Genomic DNA, 21,230 nt, shown 5'->3' with positions numbered 1-21,230 from the left:
ATTTTCACTCTTATGAAACTGAGCCCTATCATCTTCCCCATTCACTATTTATGAAAATATCATCCGTTTTCATTTGATTCTATTATGACAGTGTAAGTTTTCTTCAGTGATTTATACTTTATTATAGTACGAATGTCATTGTGAAGTAGTGTTATGATACTTAGTTCCATTTGGTTGCTGCAAATTTCATTTTAACTGGTGTAGATATATAGGGCTTATAGTACAAATGAATCGACTATAAAACTTTGTTTATTTTTGCTTTTGATTTGACTTTGTTTTGTTTGTTTGTAAAAAGTGAAATGATGTGGTTTGAGGCGGGGAGAAATTTATTAAGACTCAGTTTGGGAAGAGTGCAAATACAAATATGTACAGTGCAAAACCTCCTATATGGTATTTCTAAACTTTGTATTTGCACCATATTAGGGGAGTAAGATTGGAAGCAAATTGATGAGGTCCCCACTTTACATGAGAGAATTAAGGTAGGATGAAATGGTGAAAATTTTGCATCAGTTTTCATATGCAAAATTTGCACTGCTAATGAATGAAAAGGAGACAAAAAGTGCAAGTTTTACATCAGGCAAAAGTGTGAATTATAGTCACAAACAAAAAACTGAAGTGGGTGCAAAATTTGTATGTGGTTTTGATCTGCATTGCAAACAAATGCAGCCTAAAGAAACTTGATGGAATCAGTGTTTTATTCCCTTAGTCCCTTGTTCATTTCAATAGTGAAAATATGGGAGTTTCATAAAAGTAAGGAGAGGGAATTTCAAGCTATACAGGCAATAAGACAGAGGAAAAACATCATTACTATTTAACAGTGAGGATCTTTGTATTCAATTTTTCACTCCCTAATGTTGTTTTATTATTTCTGATACAAGCACTAATTATACAAGACTTTAGTTTAAACATCTCAAGCAAAACACCCACCAAAGAAGAAAAAAAGAATAAAATAGAAAAAGAAATATAAGACTAAAGATAGAAAAATCACACAAATTCACTTGAATGGCTTCCTTCCAACTCCAACAGGCAAAGATATGGTGGAATCCACACTCAGATTACCTATTGAAGGGGTAGACTTATGCTTCCCTGATATCTTTTGAGACATGGAATCCTTGTTTGAGAACAGAAAGCCCTTGTTCCACCTCAGAGATCCAATGCTTCGGGTTAAAGGAAAAGATAGTTGTCTCTTTGCTTCAAGACTTGGAGTTGGTAACCCTTTTTTGAGATTGCTAAGAGTTCTCACTTTTGCTTTAGCAGAAATTGTTGGTGCCATGTAATTGGGCATGGAAAATGGCGGGCAGCTTGTGAGGCTCTCATCATCTCTCAATGTATAAACTTCAGCTGCACTTGTTCTTTGCTTTGGATGCTTCACTGGGGTGGAGCTACTCGTTTGTAGCGCTCGGCTTGATAGAGTTGGTCTATGTTTCGTTCTTGTGGGCATGGATGATTTTGAAGATCTTGGTGTAAGGGCCTCAAGGTTCTCAAAGCCAAACATTCCTTGCTTGTAGTTACTTGATTGTGGTTGCGGACTGTGCTCCGAAATGCGCTTGGATGGTGTTAGACCATTCTTTGCAGGAATTGTTTGGCTTTCAAAGAATTGATATCCTGGAAGTTGTCGTTCCATCCAGTTCCACCACCAGGGGAGTCCTCCTGATCTGATATCCATAAGGGCTGCATGAGCTGATTTAAGAGGGACCTTCCATAACTGGTTGAAAGCAAAACAGGCATATTAAACTCCATAAGTCCACAAGTCCTTAAGCAGTTTTAGAGACTAGAACAAGGTTGCGAACTTCGATAATGTAAAACCAGTGTTGACACACTATAACCTAAAGTTTCATCTAGGCATCTTAGTCTCCCTGCTACCATGAATTCATTCATGGTAAAACCAGTGTTGACAAACCTGAACCTGAACCTGATTTTTTTGTTAGGTAAGACCTGAACCTGAATGGGTGGTTGAAGTAGTAAGAAATGATTTGATATGGCCCATCACAATAGAACAATTGCACTTCAATTTTGGATTTTATCCAAAAGCTATGACTTTGATAGCAGAGAAGCAGAACTGGAGCTGAACAAGTCATCTCAAAATAACAGAGATCTCATCTGTTAAGATCCAGGTTATATACTATGATAATATTCTCTTATTCCTTTAAAGGGAGACATTTTATTAAGGCAGAAAGAACAAATAGGTAGGGACCAGGGGCCTATATCCCCTAATATTTCAGATCAGGTCACAAGGAAACTGTGAAGGCACTAGTAGGAAGTTCACTTTGGCTGTTTTGGGAATCTCTACATGACACCTTAGCTAATTCAGGCCCTCATTTATCTTTTCAGCTAAAAAATATTTGAATATAAATGCCTTTTTGCCTTCATTATGAAATGTTAATCACAGCAGTTTCTTAAAACAACCAAAACAACAAAAAAATTTCTAATAGCATGGCTATATCCATTCAAATCTGTGTACATCCTCTCATGTACATCTCTTTTTCTATTTGCTGAAATAATTTCTTTAAAAGAAAGCTTACATGCTAATTATGGATTAAAACAGGAACATTTAGCCAGTTGTACATTTGGGTCACTGCAGTGAAGGAACTAAACAGTAAGAGTTTCACTAAAAATCCTAACCAAGTGGAAGATTTAATGGTCTTGAGGAAGAATACCACCCTAACAAAACCATCTGATACATAAAAACATGCTTCACCACCAAATGCATTTTGACATATCTCACCACCACTCCATGACCCAATGAAGAATCCACCATGCCCAAACCAATAGCTTATGTATCCCATTCACCCATCTATTCTAGGCACATCCACGTCATCCTCTTCATCCTCTCTTCATCAGAGCTAATTGTAATGGGTATTGTGCATCCCCTAAACTTTCCATTGATGCACCCCGTTAACCACCCAGCCCTCGCCATGCCTAAGTTACAAGTTTTATGGAACTTATTAACCTAACTTTTACTATTTTAGTTTACCAAGTACTAACTTGTATCCTGCTCAAACATTGGAATCTAGTATATAAAATAAAGTAGCTTCTCATCTACGGTAATTAGGCTAGATGAATATGAGTATTGGGTAAAACACATGGCCATGGGTTTCCTGTTTCTAATTCTGTCACAAGCTCCCTCAAAGAATATAAAATCAAATGTAACAATGAAACTTAAATGAGTGCTTCAAGGTTCATTTATTTGCCAAATGGTCCAGTCTTAAGATGTTAATAACAACAATGCCTTCAACTTCAGTTAAATCCAAGTACTACCTATATAGATTTATGATTATTGCAGGTCTTATACGGGCCATTCATTGATATATATTGAAGGGATGAGAGATCCATCATATGGATGGCCGAACCATGCAAGAAGGTTGAGCGAAATTTCAAAATTTTCTCTCCCATGTGGGAATCGCATTCCCTATTTTAGAAAACAGTATTTTCAAGTATCAATCATGAAACCAAATTGAACTATATCTGAAACCAAAAGGGAGTAGAGGGATATACCTGATATAGAGTAATAGTAAACCCCCAATGAAGGTGTTCACGCCCAAGGAGAAAAACCAAAGATTGTTTCCACCTAAGATGACAAAGTGTGAGTTGAAACAGAATCAGCAGGACGATTCTTCAGCAAGAACTGAATTCTTCAGCAAGAATATGACAAATGGCTGATGAACGCGACTTTAGATTGCCTCTTCAAACAAAAGGCAATATCAAGAACTGTTCTTGATCACTCCCACTGGTAGAAATCGAGCTGGGTAGGGCGGCAAGAACAGGAACAAGAGCAAAAGACAAAAGCAGTCGAACTGTATACCTAAACTTTGAACTTTAGTCATTAGATAAAGATCCCCTTCGTTACTGCTCCATCAGTAAACTTTGAAAAAGATTCTCATCCAACTGCTTGAAGTTTTTTAAATACCTAAACTACCATTTTCTTTAATTTATGAAATCAACTTACTTTTTTTTTATACTTTGTATTGTTCATTGTATGGACAGACGTAGGCGCACATGGCCTGATCCAATAGCGTGCGTACACGCAGCAGGCACTACCAGAAAAGTATCCTTTAATCACTATTTCTCCGACAACGAACTACAAACCGTTTATAGCGACCGAATGTTTTATCCATAGTTATATTCTAGTTTTTTAGTTCAAACATAATGACGGTTGCTAGCCGTTGCTTATATCTCAATTTACCCCAATACAGAAATTTCTATATAACGGGATTAGAAAGCCAGTTGGAAATCTAATATAAGTCTCCCTAATCAGACATGTGGCCCATTTACATTCAGACACCTATCATTTCAATGATTTGAACAAAATGGACATGTGTCAAAATCTGAATAACGATAGTTTAAGAATATAACCCACTAGACACGTGTCAAATTTTGATTATTGGTAGTTCAAGAAAAAAGCCAACTAACATGCAGAGTCGAGTGCACCACCATGTAGAGTTGTGAGAAATGAGAATCTCCCACTTTTAATCATTTCCTTAAAAAAAAGAAGTGTTATTAATTACTGTTAACTACTAAACTAATTAATTAATTTCAGCTACTAATTAATAATAATTATTATTATTGTTAACTACTTCTAATGAATTAATTACAGCTATTAATTACGGTTAACTATTTCTAATTAATTAGTTCAAATTATTAATTACTAATAACAATTATTCAATGATAATAATTAATTACTAAAAATAATTTCTTAAAATAATTATTGTTATTACTTAATTGCTGATAATAATTAATTAGTGATAATATTGCTCTTTTTTATTTCAAAAAAATAATTTCTTATAATATTTACTTCTAATACTTAATCACTGATAATTTATTACTGGCAATATTGCTCATTATTAATTCGAAATGACAATTAATAAATATTTGCATAATGGTAATTAATAATTCAGAAATAATCATTATATATTTATATTAACTCATATTAATTATTTTGAAAATAAATATTTATTGGTAATTATTTATATTATAATTACATTCGAAATTACAATTCACATTTATATGAAATAATTAATAATATTATATTAATGAATATAATTATATTATTATTATCAATAATTATAATTAATTATTACTAACACTAGTGATGATAATTATTACTTTGGAATGTTAATTAATTAATGATAGTTAATAAGTATTTTAATAATGTTAATTATTAATTGGGATATAATCATTTTATATTAATATTAGTTATTTTATAAATATATAGTTATTGTTACTTATTTACATTATTATTATTACAAGTAATTGTAATTAATACTATTATTATTCTCCAATAAATATTTCATTTAGTTAACGTTAAATTATAAAACTTTCAATTATTAAATATTGTTAAACTTAAAGAATTATAAAAGAATATATTATTTTATGAATTAACTAAAAATCATAATTATAAAGAATTAATTACTTAATAAAAAATATAATAAAAATAATAATAGTAGGTAATAATAATAATAATAACAATACATTAATATTACTAATTTCAAAATCAATACACACATAATAAAAATAATAATAATAATAATATACTTATTATTATTATTGATTTCACAATTATTAATATATTATTAATTTATTAATAATACTGATTATTATTAAAAAATGTTAATAGAAAAAATTAATTACTTAAAATTATTGTTGAATTTACCCATTTTAATTCGGATAATTATTAATTATTAATTTCTTAAAATTATAATTTATAGAATAATTTTAATTACTCTTTAATTAATGACCTTATTTTTGAGTAATTGGTTTTTTATGTTCAATAATTTTTTTTTGCAAAAATCCAAATAACTTTTCATTTGCAATGCTAACCATTTTATTTTTCTCTTACTCAGTTTTCCAAAAGATAAAAAAAAAATTAATGATATTTACCTATTTTTATCAAATTATGTATTTATCAAGTTGTTGTCATTGATGATGATGATGATGATGAGGATGATGATGATGATGAGTCAACTTTTTGAAAGAGAGGGGAACTCATAATAATTAATGACTTCTAATTAATTTCAGATATTAACTACTAATAATAATAACTCACTGATAATAATTTCTTATAATAATTACTGCTAATACTTAACTATTGATAATATTTCTCATTATTAATTCGGAATGATAATTAATAACGATTTTCATAATGGTAATTAATAATTCAGAAATAATAATTTTATATTTATATTAACTCGTATTAATTATTTTAAAAATAAATATTGAATGTTAATTATTTATATTAGAATTATTATCAGAAATTATAATTCATACATTTATATGAAATAATTAATTATATTATTATTATTATCAACAATTATAATTAATATAATTATATTATTGTTATCATCAATAATTATAATTAATTATTATTAATAATAATGATTTCTGATAAAAATTAATTACTGATTATAATTACTTATTGATAATTAATTGCTTAATTATAATAATGAGAATTATTACTTTGGAATGCTAATTAATTAATAATTAATAAGTATTTTAATAATGTTAATTATTAATCAGCATAAAATCATTTTATATTTATATTAATTCATATTAATTTTTTTATAGATATATAATTAGTGTTAATTATTATTCTCCAATAAAAATTTCATTTAGTGAGTTAAATTATAAACTTTCAATTATTCATTATTGTTAAACTAAAATAATTATAAAAGCAATTATTATTTTAGGAATTAACTAAAAATCATAATTATAAAAACTTAATTACTTCATAATAATATATAATTAGTTAATTTTTTTATAGATATATAATTAGTGTTAATTATTATTCTCCAATAAAAATTTCATTTAGTGAAAGTTAAATTATAAACTTTCAATTATTCGTTATTGTTAAACTAAAAGAATTATAAAAGCAATTATTATTTTTAGGAATTAACTAAAAATCATAATTATAAAAAAATTAATTACTTCATAATAATAATTATAATAATAATAATAATTTAATATTACTGATTTCAAAATCAATACACACATAATAAGAATATATTATTAGTAAATAATAGTAATAATAATATACTTATTATTATTACTGATTTCATAATTATTAATATAATATTAATCTATATTACTCAATAAAGACATGGAATAAAAATATTCAAATTACCACTAAATGAATGAACTAAAAATTTATGAGTATTCTAATTGACTTGAATTTGACACATCAACATGTCCAAAATTATAATTTCAACCTACATTTTCTATTTCTATCTCCCAAATCCCATAATTCGAACATACCACTTGGTTATGTACAGGTTTCCCTATGTTTTCCTAAAGATAAAATCTAGCCGGTCTACGTGCATTGTGGGGAGCTTAGACTTAAAATCCATAACCATGATCAACCAAAAGAAGCGTTGCCACCTAACTTGGGGTGGCTTCCATACTTAAGATGGTCCCATTATTCTCCTTTCTTTCATGTTTCCTTTGTTGGATGGACTTCAGAGTCCTAATTATATTATCAGTTGGTTGTAGCCATACATGATGATGATTTGATTGTAGTCATATATTTTTCATCTTTTACTTTAGAGGATGTATGCATCTGCAAATGTTGTTTAGCATTGGTTGTTTTTCTTAGCAACTCTTTGAATGATTTTCTTCATTCTTTGCCTCTTTGAATGGATACCATAAATGCTTTTTATCATTCATATGTCTCTAAATATTAAGCAATATTGGTGATATTGTTGTAAACATCCATCTAAGTTTACTATTTTATAAATAGACTAATGATTTCAAAGGTATTGGTGAATTGTTATTTGAAATTGCTCAGTTCTCAACAAACAAGAAATTAACATGATTTTAAACAGCCAATTAGACCCTACTATAGAAATGAAAACCTTGGTGTTGATTATGAAATTCTGTAGCTTCTGGAAAACATTGTTTTATGAACTTTTGAGAAAACATGTAATTGACATTTGACAATTTTATGAAACTCCAAGTCTCAATGCATCGACTTTCTTAGTTGTAGCTTTTGCACTTTCTAACATTATCATCTAAAATGTCAATAACAAATGACACAATTCAGAAAATTTCACACTAGATAACATACAAGGAAATCACTAAAATCTCCTTGAAACAAGTATAAAACTTTTATCTAATGTTGTAAACACACTTGATCATGAATCTGCAATTAGAAATTCCCAAGCTGCTCAATTTTTTTCTCATATAGTTTTTTCCTCTTTAAGCATTGTATTGCCACTAAATTACAAAAGAGAAGTAAAAGGTCAATCAAGAAACATCAAAATTAGCCATAATAGGTTACTTTACAACATATTTTGGAGTTCAGAATCCAAACTATCCAAAAAGAGCAGTTCCAAAGCTATTGACAGCAATTGTGATCTTACTTATTGCATCTAGGGAACTTTAAATATCAATATCAAGGTAATACATAAGTAGTAGGAAGATGGTGTGGCCATGGGTGTTTAGCAAAAGTAAATTTAAAAGGGAAGAGGGGTATCCTAAATGGTTCACGTTGGAATTCTTTTCACCCATTGACTTGCATTCTAATAGTGTGAAAGATGGTGTGGCCAATGAATAATATCAACTATCAACCCTTTTTGGTTCTGGCATTTTATAGGGGTTAATATCACACCACAAATTGCCATCTATCAATTCAAAGATCCTTTAGATTGATAAGGCGTCAGAATGTCTAATTCATGTCAGCTTTACCATAATTGATTCAAGTTATATCTAGTATGTTTCTGTATAATTACCCTTAAACTGGACACTTATGAGACTCGTATTAGTTTAGAATGTTCTCAGCCATTGGATAGACCTAAGGAGGTTTATCCTACCAAGGTTGACACTAATGTGCTACCAAGTAGGTTGGGGTGGGTTGTCTCAGCTGCCAGGGTTATATTCGAAACACATGTAGTGTGTATTTGTTAGAAACACTGAACTGGACCATTTTCCAGTTATGCCTTGGACTTTAGAGACAGATGGGCAAAACTAGAAAGTTACACCTAACCCCTAGACTCGATTATGATGTTGCACTGGGTGTTGGATTGGGTTGTCTTTGATATGTCAATCAATGAGATCCTTAGCGGGGGTCAAAACCTAGGTATGTTGGGGCAGTCTGAGAATTCACCTGAGTAGGTGATCATAATGACAGAATCAGCCCCCTTTGTCAGACAAAGTGAATGATCGGGGATAGCACTCTCTTTGATATATATATATATATATATATATATATATATATATATATATATATATATATAATGTTTTATGAAAAAGGTTTGCAAAGATTTTAATTCCCAAGATCCATCCAAGCAGAGAGTGCAACACTGTACCTTGCAGCCAAGGGAGAGGTCCTCTCTTGTCAGGTAGTGTTCGATCATTATGGCCTGAGAGGTTAAGTGTAACACCATTTAGGGCTTATACATCAGATGGGCTAATCTCACTTAAGACCATAGTCATTGGGTCTTCATAAGGTGGTTGGATTCAAGGGCCATTTAGTTTAAATGTTGGGCCTGTTAAGAGCCCATACTGATGGGCTCAGGGGTTCACTGTGTTCAGTAGTGAGTTCGACCAGGCCTTGTAACAGAGACTAGATTGAACCCATATGGCTTTTGTGAAGATCAATGTTAGGGTCCCAAACCATACAAAGAGAGCCAAGTCAGCTAGCAGCTAAAAGGGAAGTGAGTTTGCAAGCTTAATGGGCCTAAAGCAATTAAGAAGTCACATGACAGCTTACTTGGGTGAATTTGGGTTTAGATCTGGGTTTAGATCAACAAGAGGATAAGATAAGTCTTATCCACTGAAGAGTTCAGATTCAAATAAAGATTTGGATCAAAGAACTCCTAATAGGATTAGGAGAACTGATCTTGAAGGCTTATAAATGAAGGGGGCGGATTTCTTCAGTTTCACCTTTTTCTGCTCTCGATTCTCTCCCTGTGTTCTTGCCGACCTACCCTATTTGATCTCCAGTTTCTTAGACTGATCAAGATTGGATCTTGATTCTGATTTTTGCATGAAAAATCAGATTTAATTCATGCTCACCATCCCTTGCTTGATCCTTGCTGAAGGACTGCATTGTTGAACCTGTTTCATCTCAAACTACGCCATCTTCAGTGGAAGCGGGTTTTGGTACCCCCCTTTGGGCATGAACACCTATTTTGGGAGCTACACGTGTGGATTCCGTATCAGGTATTGCTCTCACTTTTCTTTGGTTTTAGATCTGGTCCAGTTTGGATCAAGAATGATCCTTGAAAATTGTTGTTTTTCTAAAACTGGGAATACGATTCTTGGAAGGGAGAAAAGAAAATTTTGTAATTTCACCCAGCCACCCTACATGCTTCGGGCATCCATATGATGGATCTCCCTTCCCTTCAAGGTGACCTCTATATAGCTTCATTTTGGAATATCTATGGTTTAGTGTAGAATTTAGCTTGAGTTTGGAAGGTTGTTCATATAGTTAATGATAGTTGGGAATTGGGATGTAGTCTAGGAACTGTTGTATTTTATGATCTGTGTTAAAAAAAGAAACAAAGAACAAGGAAATAAACAGAGGTGATACTATATTTGCATGTTTTTTTATTACGCTAACTTCTTAGCTTTGGATTTCATATGCTTTCTATACCGAATGACATACATCTGAGTTTTGAATGAAACACTTCTTGGCCTCTCACATAACATATCAATTCTGTTCAATCAACTCCCAAGCTTAGAATTTTATGCAATTTGTGTTTTAATAAGAGTCATCATCTTGGTCCCAGGCATCTTATATTGTATTAGGACCCCCTTTAGAATTTCCTGAATCTAGTTTGGACAACCTTGATATCTACTAGAATCATATAATAAAACAGAATAGTTTGCATGATCTTCAAAACATGAAAATTATGTTGTAGTAGGTAAGGTACTAGGTTATCTTGTCATAGTAAGGAAAGCTTACTAGGGGCAACTCCTTTTTGTTCATAGGATGGATTTCATGAATGTTGTTTTTTAAGCATATTTGGTATTGTGCTTATTGCAAATAGAATTTCAATTTCTCTATCTATCTTAGGACCCAAGCTTCGGAAAATCTGATTTTTGCTTTATCATTGTTTGGATAAGTAATCGTACAAGACTACAATCAGCCTTAGGTTTTAAACAAAAAAATAAAAGAAGAGGAAAAGAGAAGAGGGTAAGAGAAGAAGAGAGATGGAGAGGGAGAACTTATAGAGAGGTTTTGAGAAAAGAGAGAGTGGTTGATATTAGAAACACCTGCCCCACTCTTAAATTTATATGCATAGTATCATAATTGTAAAAGGACTAAATTGCTTATATGGCAAGATAAAAGATAAGATAAGATAAAGCTGAAATAGACTAATACTAATCATAGTTAATTGTTGGCATACAAACATAGTGGGGACCACATTAGTGGGGTCTATATTAGTGTTCTCTAGACTCTCCCTCAAGTTGGGAATAGATATTTGTCATTCCCAACTTGCAAGATTTGCCTCTAACTTCTTCCTTGAAACAACCTTGGTGAGAAGATTTGCAAGTTGCATGTTAGATGTGATGTACGGAAGACATACTTCTTGAGATGTAACCCTTTCTCTGATAAAATGTCAGTCCACTTCAATATGATTAGTTCTGTCATAGTACAACATTAAGGGCTTGATTGTCATAGTACAGCATTAAGGGCTTCTCATAAACAATACCCAACTACTCAAATAATGATCTCAACCATAGAATCTCGGCCACACCATTTGCCATGAACCTATATTCAACTTCAGCACTGGAACGAGAAACAACATTTTGTTTCTTACTCTTCTAAGAGACAAGATTATCTTCTACAAAACATAATATCCAGGGGTACATCTTCTATCATCAACACAATCAGCCCATTCAGCATTTGTATAAATTTCTATCTTCTTGTGATCATTATTCTTGAACAAAATGCCTCTGCCTAGGAACCTCTTTATATATGCCAATATCCTTGCAATTACAAGGAGGTGAGTAGTCTAAGAGAGTGCATATATTGATTGACAATAATGACTGCATAACTGATGTCAGGTCATGTGAGACAAAGAGAAGTTTTCCAACTAACTGTTGGAACATAGCTTTATCTTTAAGATGCTTTCCACCCTCTGCATTGATCTTGTGGTTCTGCTCAATAGGTGTGTTAGTAAGCTTAACATCTAACTTTCCAGTTTCTTCCAACAGGTCAAGAACATACTTTCTTCAAGAAACAAAAATCCCATGCTTGGACTTAGCTACCTCAATACCCAAGAAGTATCATAGCTCTCCCAAATCTTTCACCTCAAACTCTTGATGAAAGAGTTGCTTAAGGAACTCAATCTCACTATTATCACTATAATATCATCCACATATATAGCAAGCAAGGTTAAAGAAGAATTCACTCTCTTAATAAACAAGGTGTGGTCTAATTGGGCCTATATATATCCAAACCTTTCAAGGGTTTGTCTGAATCTATCAAACCAAGCTCTAGGGGACTGTTTTAGTCCATACAAAGCTTTGTTCAACCAGCAAACCTTCTTTCTTATTTTTGTACCATAAAATCCAGGAGACAATTGCACATAAACTTCTTCTTGTAAGTCTCCGTTGAGAAAGGCATTCTTAACATCCATTTGATACAACGGCCAAGAGTAACTGGCTGCAAAAGATAATAGGGCTCTAATAGTGGTCATCTTTGCTACTAGTGCAAAAGTTTTCAAGTAGTCAATACCATGTGTCTGAGTAAATCCCTTTACAACTAATTGGGCCTTATACCTTTCAATGGAACCATCAACATTATGTTTCACAATGAACTTCCATCTACATTCAACCGGTTTTTTCCCTTTAGGCTGATCAACTATCTCCCATGTATTGTTTCTGATGAGGGCATCCATTTCTACTTTTATTGCATCTTTCCACTCAGTAATTGACAAGGCTTCTTGTACTGTTCTGAGAATGGGAATACCAATAATGGATGCAATAAAAGACTTGTAAGAGGGGGACAAATAATCATAGGACAAGAACTGGAAAATGTAGTGAGTTGTGGATTTGGTGCAACGGCGTTTGCCTTTATGGACTGTAATAGGAAGGTCAAGGTCATCCAATGAAGGTGAAAGCTCAATAGTGGAAGGTATCTCATCTGTAATATCTAGTAATGGGTTGTGGTACCTAGATCTGGATCTGCAGAAGGAACTGGGATTGGCCTGGACTGTTGATGACCAAAATCAACCTACCTCCCCCGTCTGTGATAAACTCTCACATCCCTACATCTCTGACAATCATCCCCATTACATCCCTCTTCACTTAATGGAATGGGTAAAGGAACTTCTGATAAATTAATCCCAACCTTACTACTCTCCCCCTGAGGAGAAACCCTTGGATAATAGGGTACATCCTCAAAAAAATGTTACATCCATAGAGACAAATATTTTCCCAAGTTGGTTCATAGCAGCAATATCCCTTTTGAATTTGTGTATAACCAAGGAAGATACATTTTGAGGCCTTAGGATCAAATTTGGAACGATGATGTCCAAGAATCTGAATAAAGCAAGTATACCCAAAGGTTTTGAGGGGAACAGTAAATAATTCTTCACCAGGATATAAAAGGGTAAAATGAGGTTTCATGTCAATAACCCATGAAGGAATTCGATTGATGAGATATATCGTTACAAGAATATCATTTATCTTCTAGCAAAGACAAAGTGTCTATTACTGATGGCTCCCTTGTTCCCATTTTTGGCAAGGGAGACATCAAGTTGTCTAATGTCATTTCCTTATCTTCAGTTTTGCATGTTCCTAAACTCAATACTAACTTGTTTTTAGTTAATAGCATCACAAAAAACCAGAATTGTTCAATAACTTTTTTTCCTGATCAATGTGTTATTCAAGACCTGGAAACAAGGAATGTGATTGAGATTAGTCGTGAGACAAATGGAATCTATTTGCTTGAAGGGAGTTTTCATTGGGGAGATAGTGAAACTAAGAGGTCTTTTGTTTCTCAATCTATTGATCAGATTATGCTTTGGCATAATCGATTGGGTCATTTATCTTTTCGGGCTTTAAAGAGTTTGTGTCCCAATTTTTTTTGAATCTATCTAGATGTCTAGTTTAAGATGTAAGAGTTGTGAGCTTGCAAAGCACTATAGGAGTGTCTCTTGGGAGGAGCTTATCATATCACTGCCATGGAAGGAGCTGATGGTGTCTGAGGAGGTGTAACTAAATTACCAACTTCATTTTCCAACTGAGTCAGGGTAGCTCAGACAGCAACTAGGGTGTCTAGAAGAGTGTGTCTCTTATGCTAGATGAGATTGTACTATCAATGTTAACAACCATACTTGCATTCCCCTTTTTGTTTTTGAGTTTCGATGGAACTAGATGTGGATGTAACTTCCAACAAGTGTCTTTAGTATATTTAGGTTTCTTGCAATGCTCACATACTAGGTCATTAGCTTCTTTCTTCATACCCCTCTCCTTATCACCCCTAGATTTGGGCTTACCTACTTCCAGGGCTGATTCGAAAGGATGTTGTTGTAACATAACTTTTCTCCCAATCTCTTCACTGTGCACTAGGGGATTGGCTTAGGATAGAGTTACACTGTCTCTTGTCAATAATTACTATCTCAAAATATTATATTTAGAATACAGACTAGCTAGGAACTCAAACACTCAATTAATTTCAACCTACTTTCTATAAGTCTGTGCATCATTCTGACTTTCCCATTCAAGGTGGTCAATTTCATGTCATAGGGATTTCAATGTTGAAAAGTAAATAGAAATCTATTTCTCTCCTTGCTTGAGACTTTTAATCTCACATTTCAGCTCATAAGCCCTAGCAACATTAAGGGACAGAGAGTATGTTTATTTCACAACATCCAATATTTCCTTAGTTGTTTTTGCCCATAAGTAGTTTTGGTTTATGTTTGGTTGCATAGAATTGCATAGCCATGTCATCACCAAATAATTCTCCTGAATCCACTTAGCATAAGTGGGATCCTCCTTAGTTGGTTTTTTCATATCCCCCAACAAATAGTTTAGTTTTCCTCTATCCCCAATGGTCGTCATGGTTGATTGGGCCCATTCTAACTAGTTTGATCCATCAAACTTAACAATTGTAATCTTGAAAGTGCTCTCAGTCATGTTACCTGAACCAGTCCCAAAAATACCCTCCCCTTGGCTCTTAAACTCCATTCTTGGTTAGGGGTTAATCAAAAATACCTTTTAATCACTGTAACTGTTGGCCTACTAGGTCTGGAACTAATAACAATAGGTCTAGAAGCAAAGTTCAAATTCAGTAAAAAAAAACACCTAATTACTTTATCAGTCAGCATATTGGGTCTTGAAACTAATAGCAATGGCCTAGAAACAGAAATCAGATTCAGCAGTAACAATCCTACTGAAACAGATCTACTAGGTCTTCTAGAGAGCAAAAGTAAACTTAAATCAGTCCTGGATTTTGAGGATTTTCTCTTAAAACCCAAAAAAAAAAGGAAAAAAGGGAATATTTTTATAACTGCACCTCTCAGATTAAAATAATCTTGCTATCAATTTCAAGAAAGAATAAAATCTTACCCAAAAAATTCTGAAAATGCTGATCTTGATCCAGAAATCCTCTGAAACTCAGATCGCCACTTTTAGTCTTGATCAAAAAACTGATCTTGATCTAGAAATCCTCTAAAATTCTGATCGCCACCTCCAGTCTTGATAAAAAAACTGATCATGAACCTTTTATCTTTCTCTGATTCTTCCTTATTATCAAGAGTACGATCCAATCTTTGGATAGGTACTACAATTTTTGATAATCTCCAAGAATCAGTCAAAGAAAGATCTTTCTATTCTTCCAACCCTGGGCAATTCTCATGTGGTCAGCTGGATCAGACTCACATGAGAAGCCCTAGATCTTGCTCTGATACCAGGTAGTCATACAAGACTACAATCAGCCTTAAGTTTTGAACAAAAAATAAAAGAAAAGGAGAAGAGAAGAGGAGACGAGAATAAGAGAGATGGAGAGGGAGAACTCGTAGAGAGGTTTTGAGAAAAGAGAGTGGTTGATATTAAAAACAGTCGCCCCGCTCTTAAAATTATATACATAGTATCATAATTGTAAAAGGACTGAATTGCTTACATGGCAAGATAAAAAGATAAGATAAAGCTGAAATAGACTAATCTTAATCATAACTATTTTCTGACATACGAACATAGTGGGGACCACACTAGTGGGGTCCACATTAGTGTTCTCTACGGCATATGTTTGACATTTTGATGGATGGCTACCTGAACTAGATTTCATTTAAATTTTCAAAACCTCCCTCATTGCATGGTGCTTGATAGCTCTTCACCTCAGATTTTATTCACACATGAATCCTATTATGCATTAATTCGTTTGATCTAGCAAGCCAATAAGTTGAATCTCTCATCAAGACAAAGATTATGACATGCTTGAGTATCTTTGAAATCTTCCAAAGGTGATGACTCTTGTGTGTTTGAATGTCATACGGAAATAATCATAGGGATCATGTTTCATTTGAATGGTTAATTCTCGTGTTATGATTATGTTTGTCATGAATATGGTGCTCTTATGATTTTTGTGTTGAATGGTGGTCTTGTAATGGATGGATGATGAGAGGGAGGTATTCTCGGACATTAGGGGTGGAATGGATGAATAAATGCATACATTGGAGTGCTTTTTTCTTTGCAGGTGACCTTACCCTTGAATCCGCTCCCCATAACCATTGCAATCCACCACTGAAAACTGGCATGAAAACAACCCCGAAAGTATCAACCTTGACCCATACCATTGCTGCAATTTACAGCAGAAAACCTACTCAAACTCAGTCCACAACCTCACCCTTTGAACCCCTCCATCTGTTGTATTTTTGCAGCAGAAAACCACCCCTGAAACCATCATCCTTTACCCAACTAAGAGCTGAAAACCAGCCCCGAAAGGCCGAAACCATCGACCATGACCCATACTATTGCTGCAATTTTCGAAAGAAAACTGTCGTGGAACAAGCCCCAAGCCCACCTTCTTTAACCCGTCCACCTGCTGTATTTTTGCAACAAGTTTTCGGATCTGAATCCACTCTCAAAAACCCACACCATCGCTACAATTTGCAACAGAAAATCGGTGTGAAACAGCCCCAAACCCACCTTAACCTGTCTATATGCTGAATTTCTCTCAGCAGAAAACAACCTCAAACTGGCTCTTGGTAACCCGTGCCACTGCTGCAATTTGTAGCTGAAAACTGGTACAAAATCAGCCCTGAACCTGCCTCCGTTGACCCTCCTATATGCTGAATTTTTCTTAGCAGAAGCAAGCCTCAAACCCTCTCCCTTAACCCGTGCTGCTGTTGCAATTTGCAGCAGAAAATTGGCATAAAACCAGCCTCAAACCCTCTCCCTTAACCCGTGCTGCTGTTGCAATTTGCAGCAGAAAATTGGCATAAAACCAGCCCAAACCCACCTCCTTAAACCCTCCTATCTACTGATTTTTTATTTTCAGTCGAAACCAGCCTCGAACACCACTCCCAGTAACCCGCGCCGCTGCTGCAATTTGCAGCAGAAAACTGGTGCGAAACCGGCCTTGAACCTGCTCCCGATAACCCGTGCCACCGCTGCAATTTGCAGCAGAAAACCGACGCAAAACTAGTCTCAAACCCACCTCCTTTAAACCTTGTACCCACTGCTTTTTTTTAAAGCAGAAAATCAGACCTGAGCCACACTCCCTCCACCTCAACTTGCAGTAAGAAACCAGATCCAATCTGCCCAAACTTGAACCCAACCTAGCTAAACCTAACTTCACCTAACCCAACCTAAACCTAGACCCAACTCAACTTAACCCGACCCAACCTAGCTGAACCTGACTTGGAATTGAAAGATGCTTTAAGCAAGTTCATATCTGCACAGGTGGCATTGTGCTATTTACATCTCTTCATATTAGAATATTTTTCTAACAATTTGTTTGGGAAGTAAAATTTCATTACTTGTTTGTTATTGATAGGTTCCTAACAATGTTAATACACCTATAGTTGGCATCAATCAAAACATAATATCTTCATCAAGTCACGGGGTTCCAATACATCATATAAGATAATCATTAACCATTGTTTAGTGGATTTTTTACCAATAAAATCAGAATATGATTTTTGTATTAATAGGATTGGGGCATAATATAATTACCACATCCTTCTCATTTATTAAGGTTATTTTTATTTTGTTAGGAATTTTCAAGCCCATCCTTCGTGTGTAACATTACAGACAATGCTCAAGAAAAGGATTCTTTGTATTTGTAAGATATCACTATCAGTACTATTGTTTTTTAATTATATATTAATTAACAATATTTGTCACTTGTAGACCCCATTGTCTAGAAAAGGGAAGGCTGCTTCTAATCATAAGCCTAAGGTAAGTTCTAAAACAACTTCAAAATACAAACACATCTCTTTAGAAAATTTTGAAATCTACTCTTTTTGGGGTGTAGGGTGATATTCTTTTCCTCTAATTTTCTGCCCTAGACCGAAACCCTACCTGTGTGAATCTAGAACAGCCTTGGAGAATCTATAGGTTATATTCCATGGTTTCCAATCTCTCATCCTCAAGAAGATTTAGAAGTTATTTTCTCTGATATGTGAAGATCCCCTTTCTTTGCCCAGAGGCCTCTTTATAAACAATCTAGGGCCCATTATTCAATGTTGTCCCTACCTATCTGGGGTCTTTAAAGGGGTGAAGTGTATATAAACCGCATCACCAGCATTTTCTTGAACAAATTGGTTGCTCTTAAACTAATCCATGTTCTTAAGCTTTTAAGTCTGACATTTTGCCACTACACCAAGTGATGGCCCTTCAATTTCTGATGTAAAGAACCCTCCTTAATTTTATGAGGAAAGAACTCCAAGAAAATACCAACCCAATGTAATCTTATAAGTTTATGAGCGTAGGAGGAAAGGCATTGTGAATCATATACTGGCAGGTGATGAGGTGATGTGAATGAGTAGTGGTAACTAACATGCTGATCGCTGTAGGGATGGCAGAAGGTCAGGCTAAGTGGTAAACACACCTTGATCCAACCCTATCAGGTCAATGAAATTTTCATTGATTATGCTATAAAATTAGCAATACCAGACAAAACTGTTAATCCTTGATTTTGCCAAGGTGGTGACATATTGACACAAGCTCCTCTCCTTTACTCTTGTTTGTGTACATTTAGTTTGAACTTTTTTTTCTATTACTTTTGGATCATTAATTATTTATGCTAAACATTTCACTTGACACAATTTTTTCTTTTCTTCTCACCCCGTTTCATTAATTTCAATTTGAAAATGGTCTAGTGTGTTCTTTTCCACTTGGGTTATTGGTGGAGTGCCTTATCCTTCCCCACTGTCGACAAAATCTTCTACCTATGTTTCTCTAATTTATTGGATATTTCTCCCTTTCCAATACACGATTTTGATGGGTCCTACTACCTGAATTAGTATGTAACAGCTCTATGTTGTGAGTCTTGGTTGTTGCCTTGTATCAACAAAAATTTACTCTCTTATGATAAAACGAGAACCCCTAATCAAGTAGTAAAAAGACCAATGGCCAATTGAATATTGAAATACTAAACTATCCACCCAATCACAACCAATGAATAGCCTTTCCATTTCACTTGATCAAAGCCCAATATGTATCATTGTTTGAAATAGCTCACTGGCCCTAATTTTTTTTATTGGAAGCCTGCTCATTGGTCCTTAATGATTATGCACATTGCATTATTTGTAATGGGAAAAGATAAGACATTAAAATCATTGAATGAATTCATGACTACATACACAAAAGCAAGAGAATGTCTTCAATTCTAAATTTAAAAGCATATATTTACTTTGCAACTAGAAAACCAGTAGAAAACTATAAATCAGGGGTAAAGAAGCTGAAAGAACAACCAAGAATTCTAGTTATGTAGTTCAATACTAACCATAGACCTCACAAGTCTCAATGCACTAATACTTGTAGTACCCTATGGTGTATGCATAGTAGCTTTAACAACAGCATCAAAATCTATTGCCTGCCTCAGGTTCTCAACAAAGGCATTTCTTGCTATTAGCAATGGTGGGTTAGCAATTACATCATATGCATTTCATACATCAAGCTTGGCAGCTTTTTCTTGCTTCTCCCTCATCATAAACAGTACAACAGCAATTGCTACAGAAACAAACACTATGCCAGAACCAATCATACACAACTAAAATGATCTTATATGACACTTTGTGATGGTAACCTTCATCACCAGGATCAATTAATCGCTTCAAAATATGTAAGGCTATTTGACATTATCAATGGCTTTAGGAATATTTCCTATTAGTCTGTTGTTCCCAATTCGGATACTGGAAAGTCCTTTGGACTTCCCAATCAATGTAGATACATTCCCAGTCAAGTCGTTCATTGTCAAGACCAATACTTCCAGCTTCCCCAAGGTAAAGATGGCCTTTGGTAATAAGCCCTTCAAGGTAGCTTGAGTGAAGCTTAGATGAAAAGCCTAAATTTTCTAGAATTCTACCACTTAATTCATTCTCATAGGCTGCAATAAAAAGGTATTGTAAGGTTGGTTCAAGAAGAGGGACTGCAAGGTTCATACCTGTGGATGGGAGGAATTTGGTGGCAATAGATTTATGGCTGGTAATAAACTTGGTCTACTGCAAGGCACTAATTTGAAATAGGAGGCCGGCTAGCTATATTTCATTTGATGACTATATTTCAATAGACACAGGTTGAAGCTATGCCTCCATATCAGCCATGGCCTTGGTTTCGGCCTCAACATCAACCACCATGGGGCTCTAGTAGAAGCTAGCTCCATCCTTCTCATCAGGATACCACGGGACAGATACAGTAATCACTAACACTGCCAAAGCATCCCTAATCCCTTGTTGGTGCGCTTCAAGGCACCGAACCCTTGGTGGTTACATGTATATCAATAGTGAATATTGAAGAACGCTTGCGTCCAACTCCATCAAATTAAGGTCCTTCCCTCCGATTTTGAATCACTCCAATTGGCGCTGATGAATCCAATGAAACTATCTCTTTGTTCTACAAGGACAAGAAAACCGGATTGTAAATCAAAAACCGGTGTAAGGATAATCTTAGACCCTATTTACTCAACAAAATGATCCCACAAAGCCTCGGATATGCACGAATTGAAGTGGAGAAAACCGTACGAATTCTCATGTACATCTCTTGGACGCACGAGGCCTCTTGATAAGTAGGAGCGGAGACCAGATCAGAGTGTAAATTATTTGTAATAAATCCGGCGCCGG

At 34.3% G+C, this 21,230-nt stretch overlaps 1 protein-coding gene across 1 annotated transcript; it reads right to left on the bottom strand.

The window, feature by feature from the left end:
- Positions 1-994: 994 nt before the first annotated feature.
- LOC148874504 (protein IQ-DOMAIN 13-like) lies at positions 995-20,552 on the bottom strand. Its single transcript, XM_088961695.1, has 3 exons — positions 20,342-20,552; positions 20,063-20,121; positions 995-1,705 (listed from the first exon to the last, which is right to left on the bottom strand). Exons 1-3 carry the CDS (start codon positions 20,550-20,552, stop codon positions 995-997), a joined length of 981 nt encoding a protein of 326 aa, XP_088817821.1.
- Between the last annotated feature and the right edge of the window lie 678 nt (positions 20,553-21,230).

The sequence above is a fragment of the Nelumbo lutea genome, chromosome 1, assembly GCF_056320005.1.
Source record: "Nelumbo lutea isolate HS-2025 chromosome 1, American lotus-T2T, whole genome shotgun sequence".
In the NCBI taxonomy this organism is placed as follows: Eukaryota; Viridiplantae; Streptophyta; class Magnoliopsida; order Proteales; family Nelumbonaceae; genus Nelumbo; species Nelumbo lutea.
Note: the sequence above shows the minus strand (reverse complement) of the source record. Positions and strands in the feature narration are given on the sequence as shown.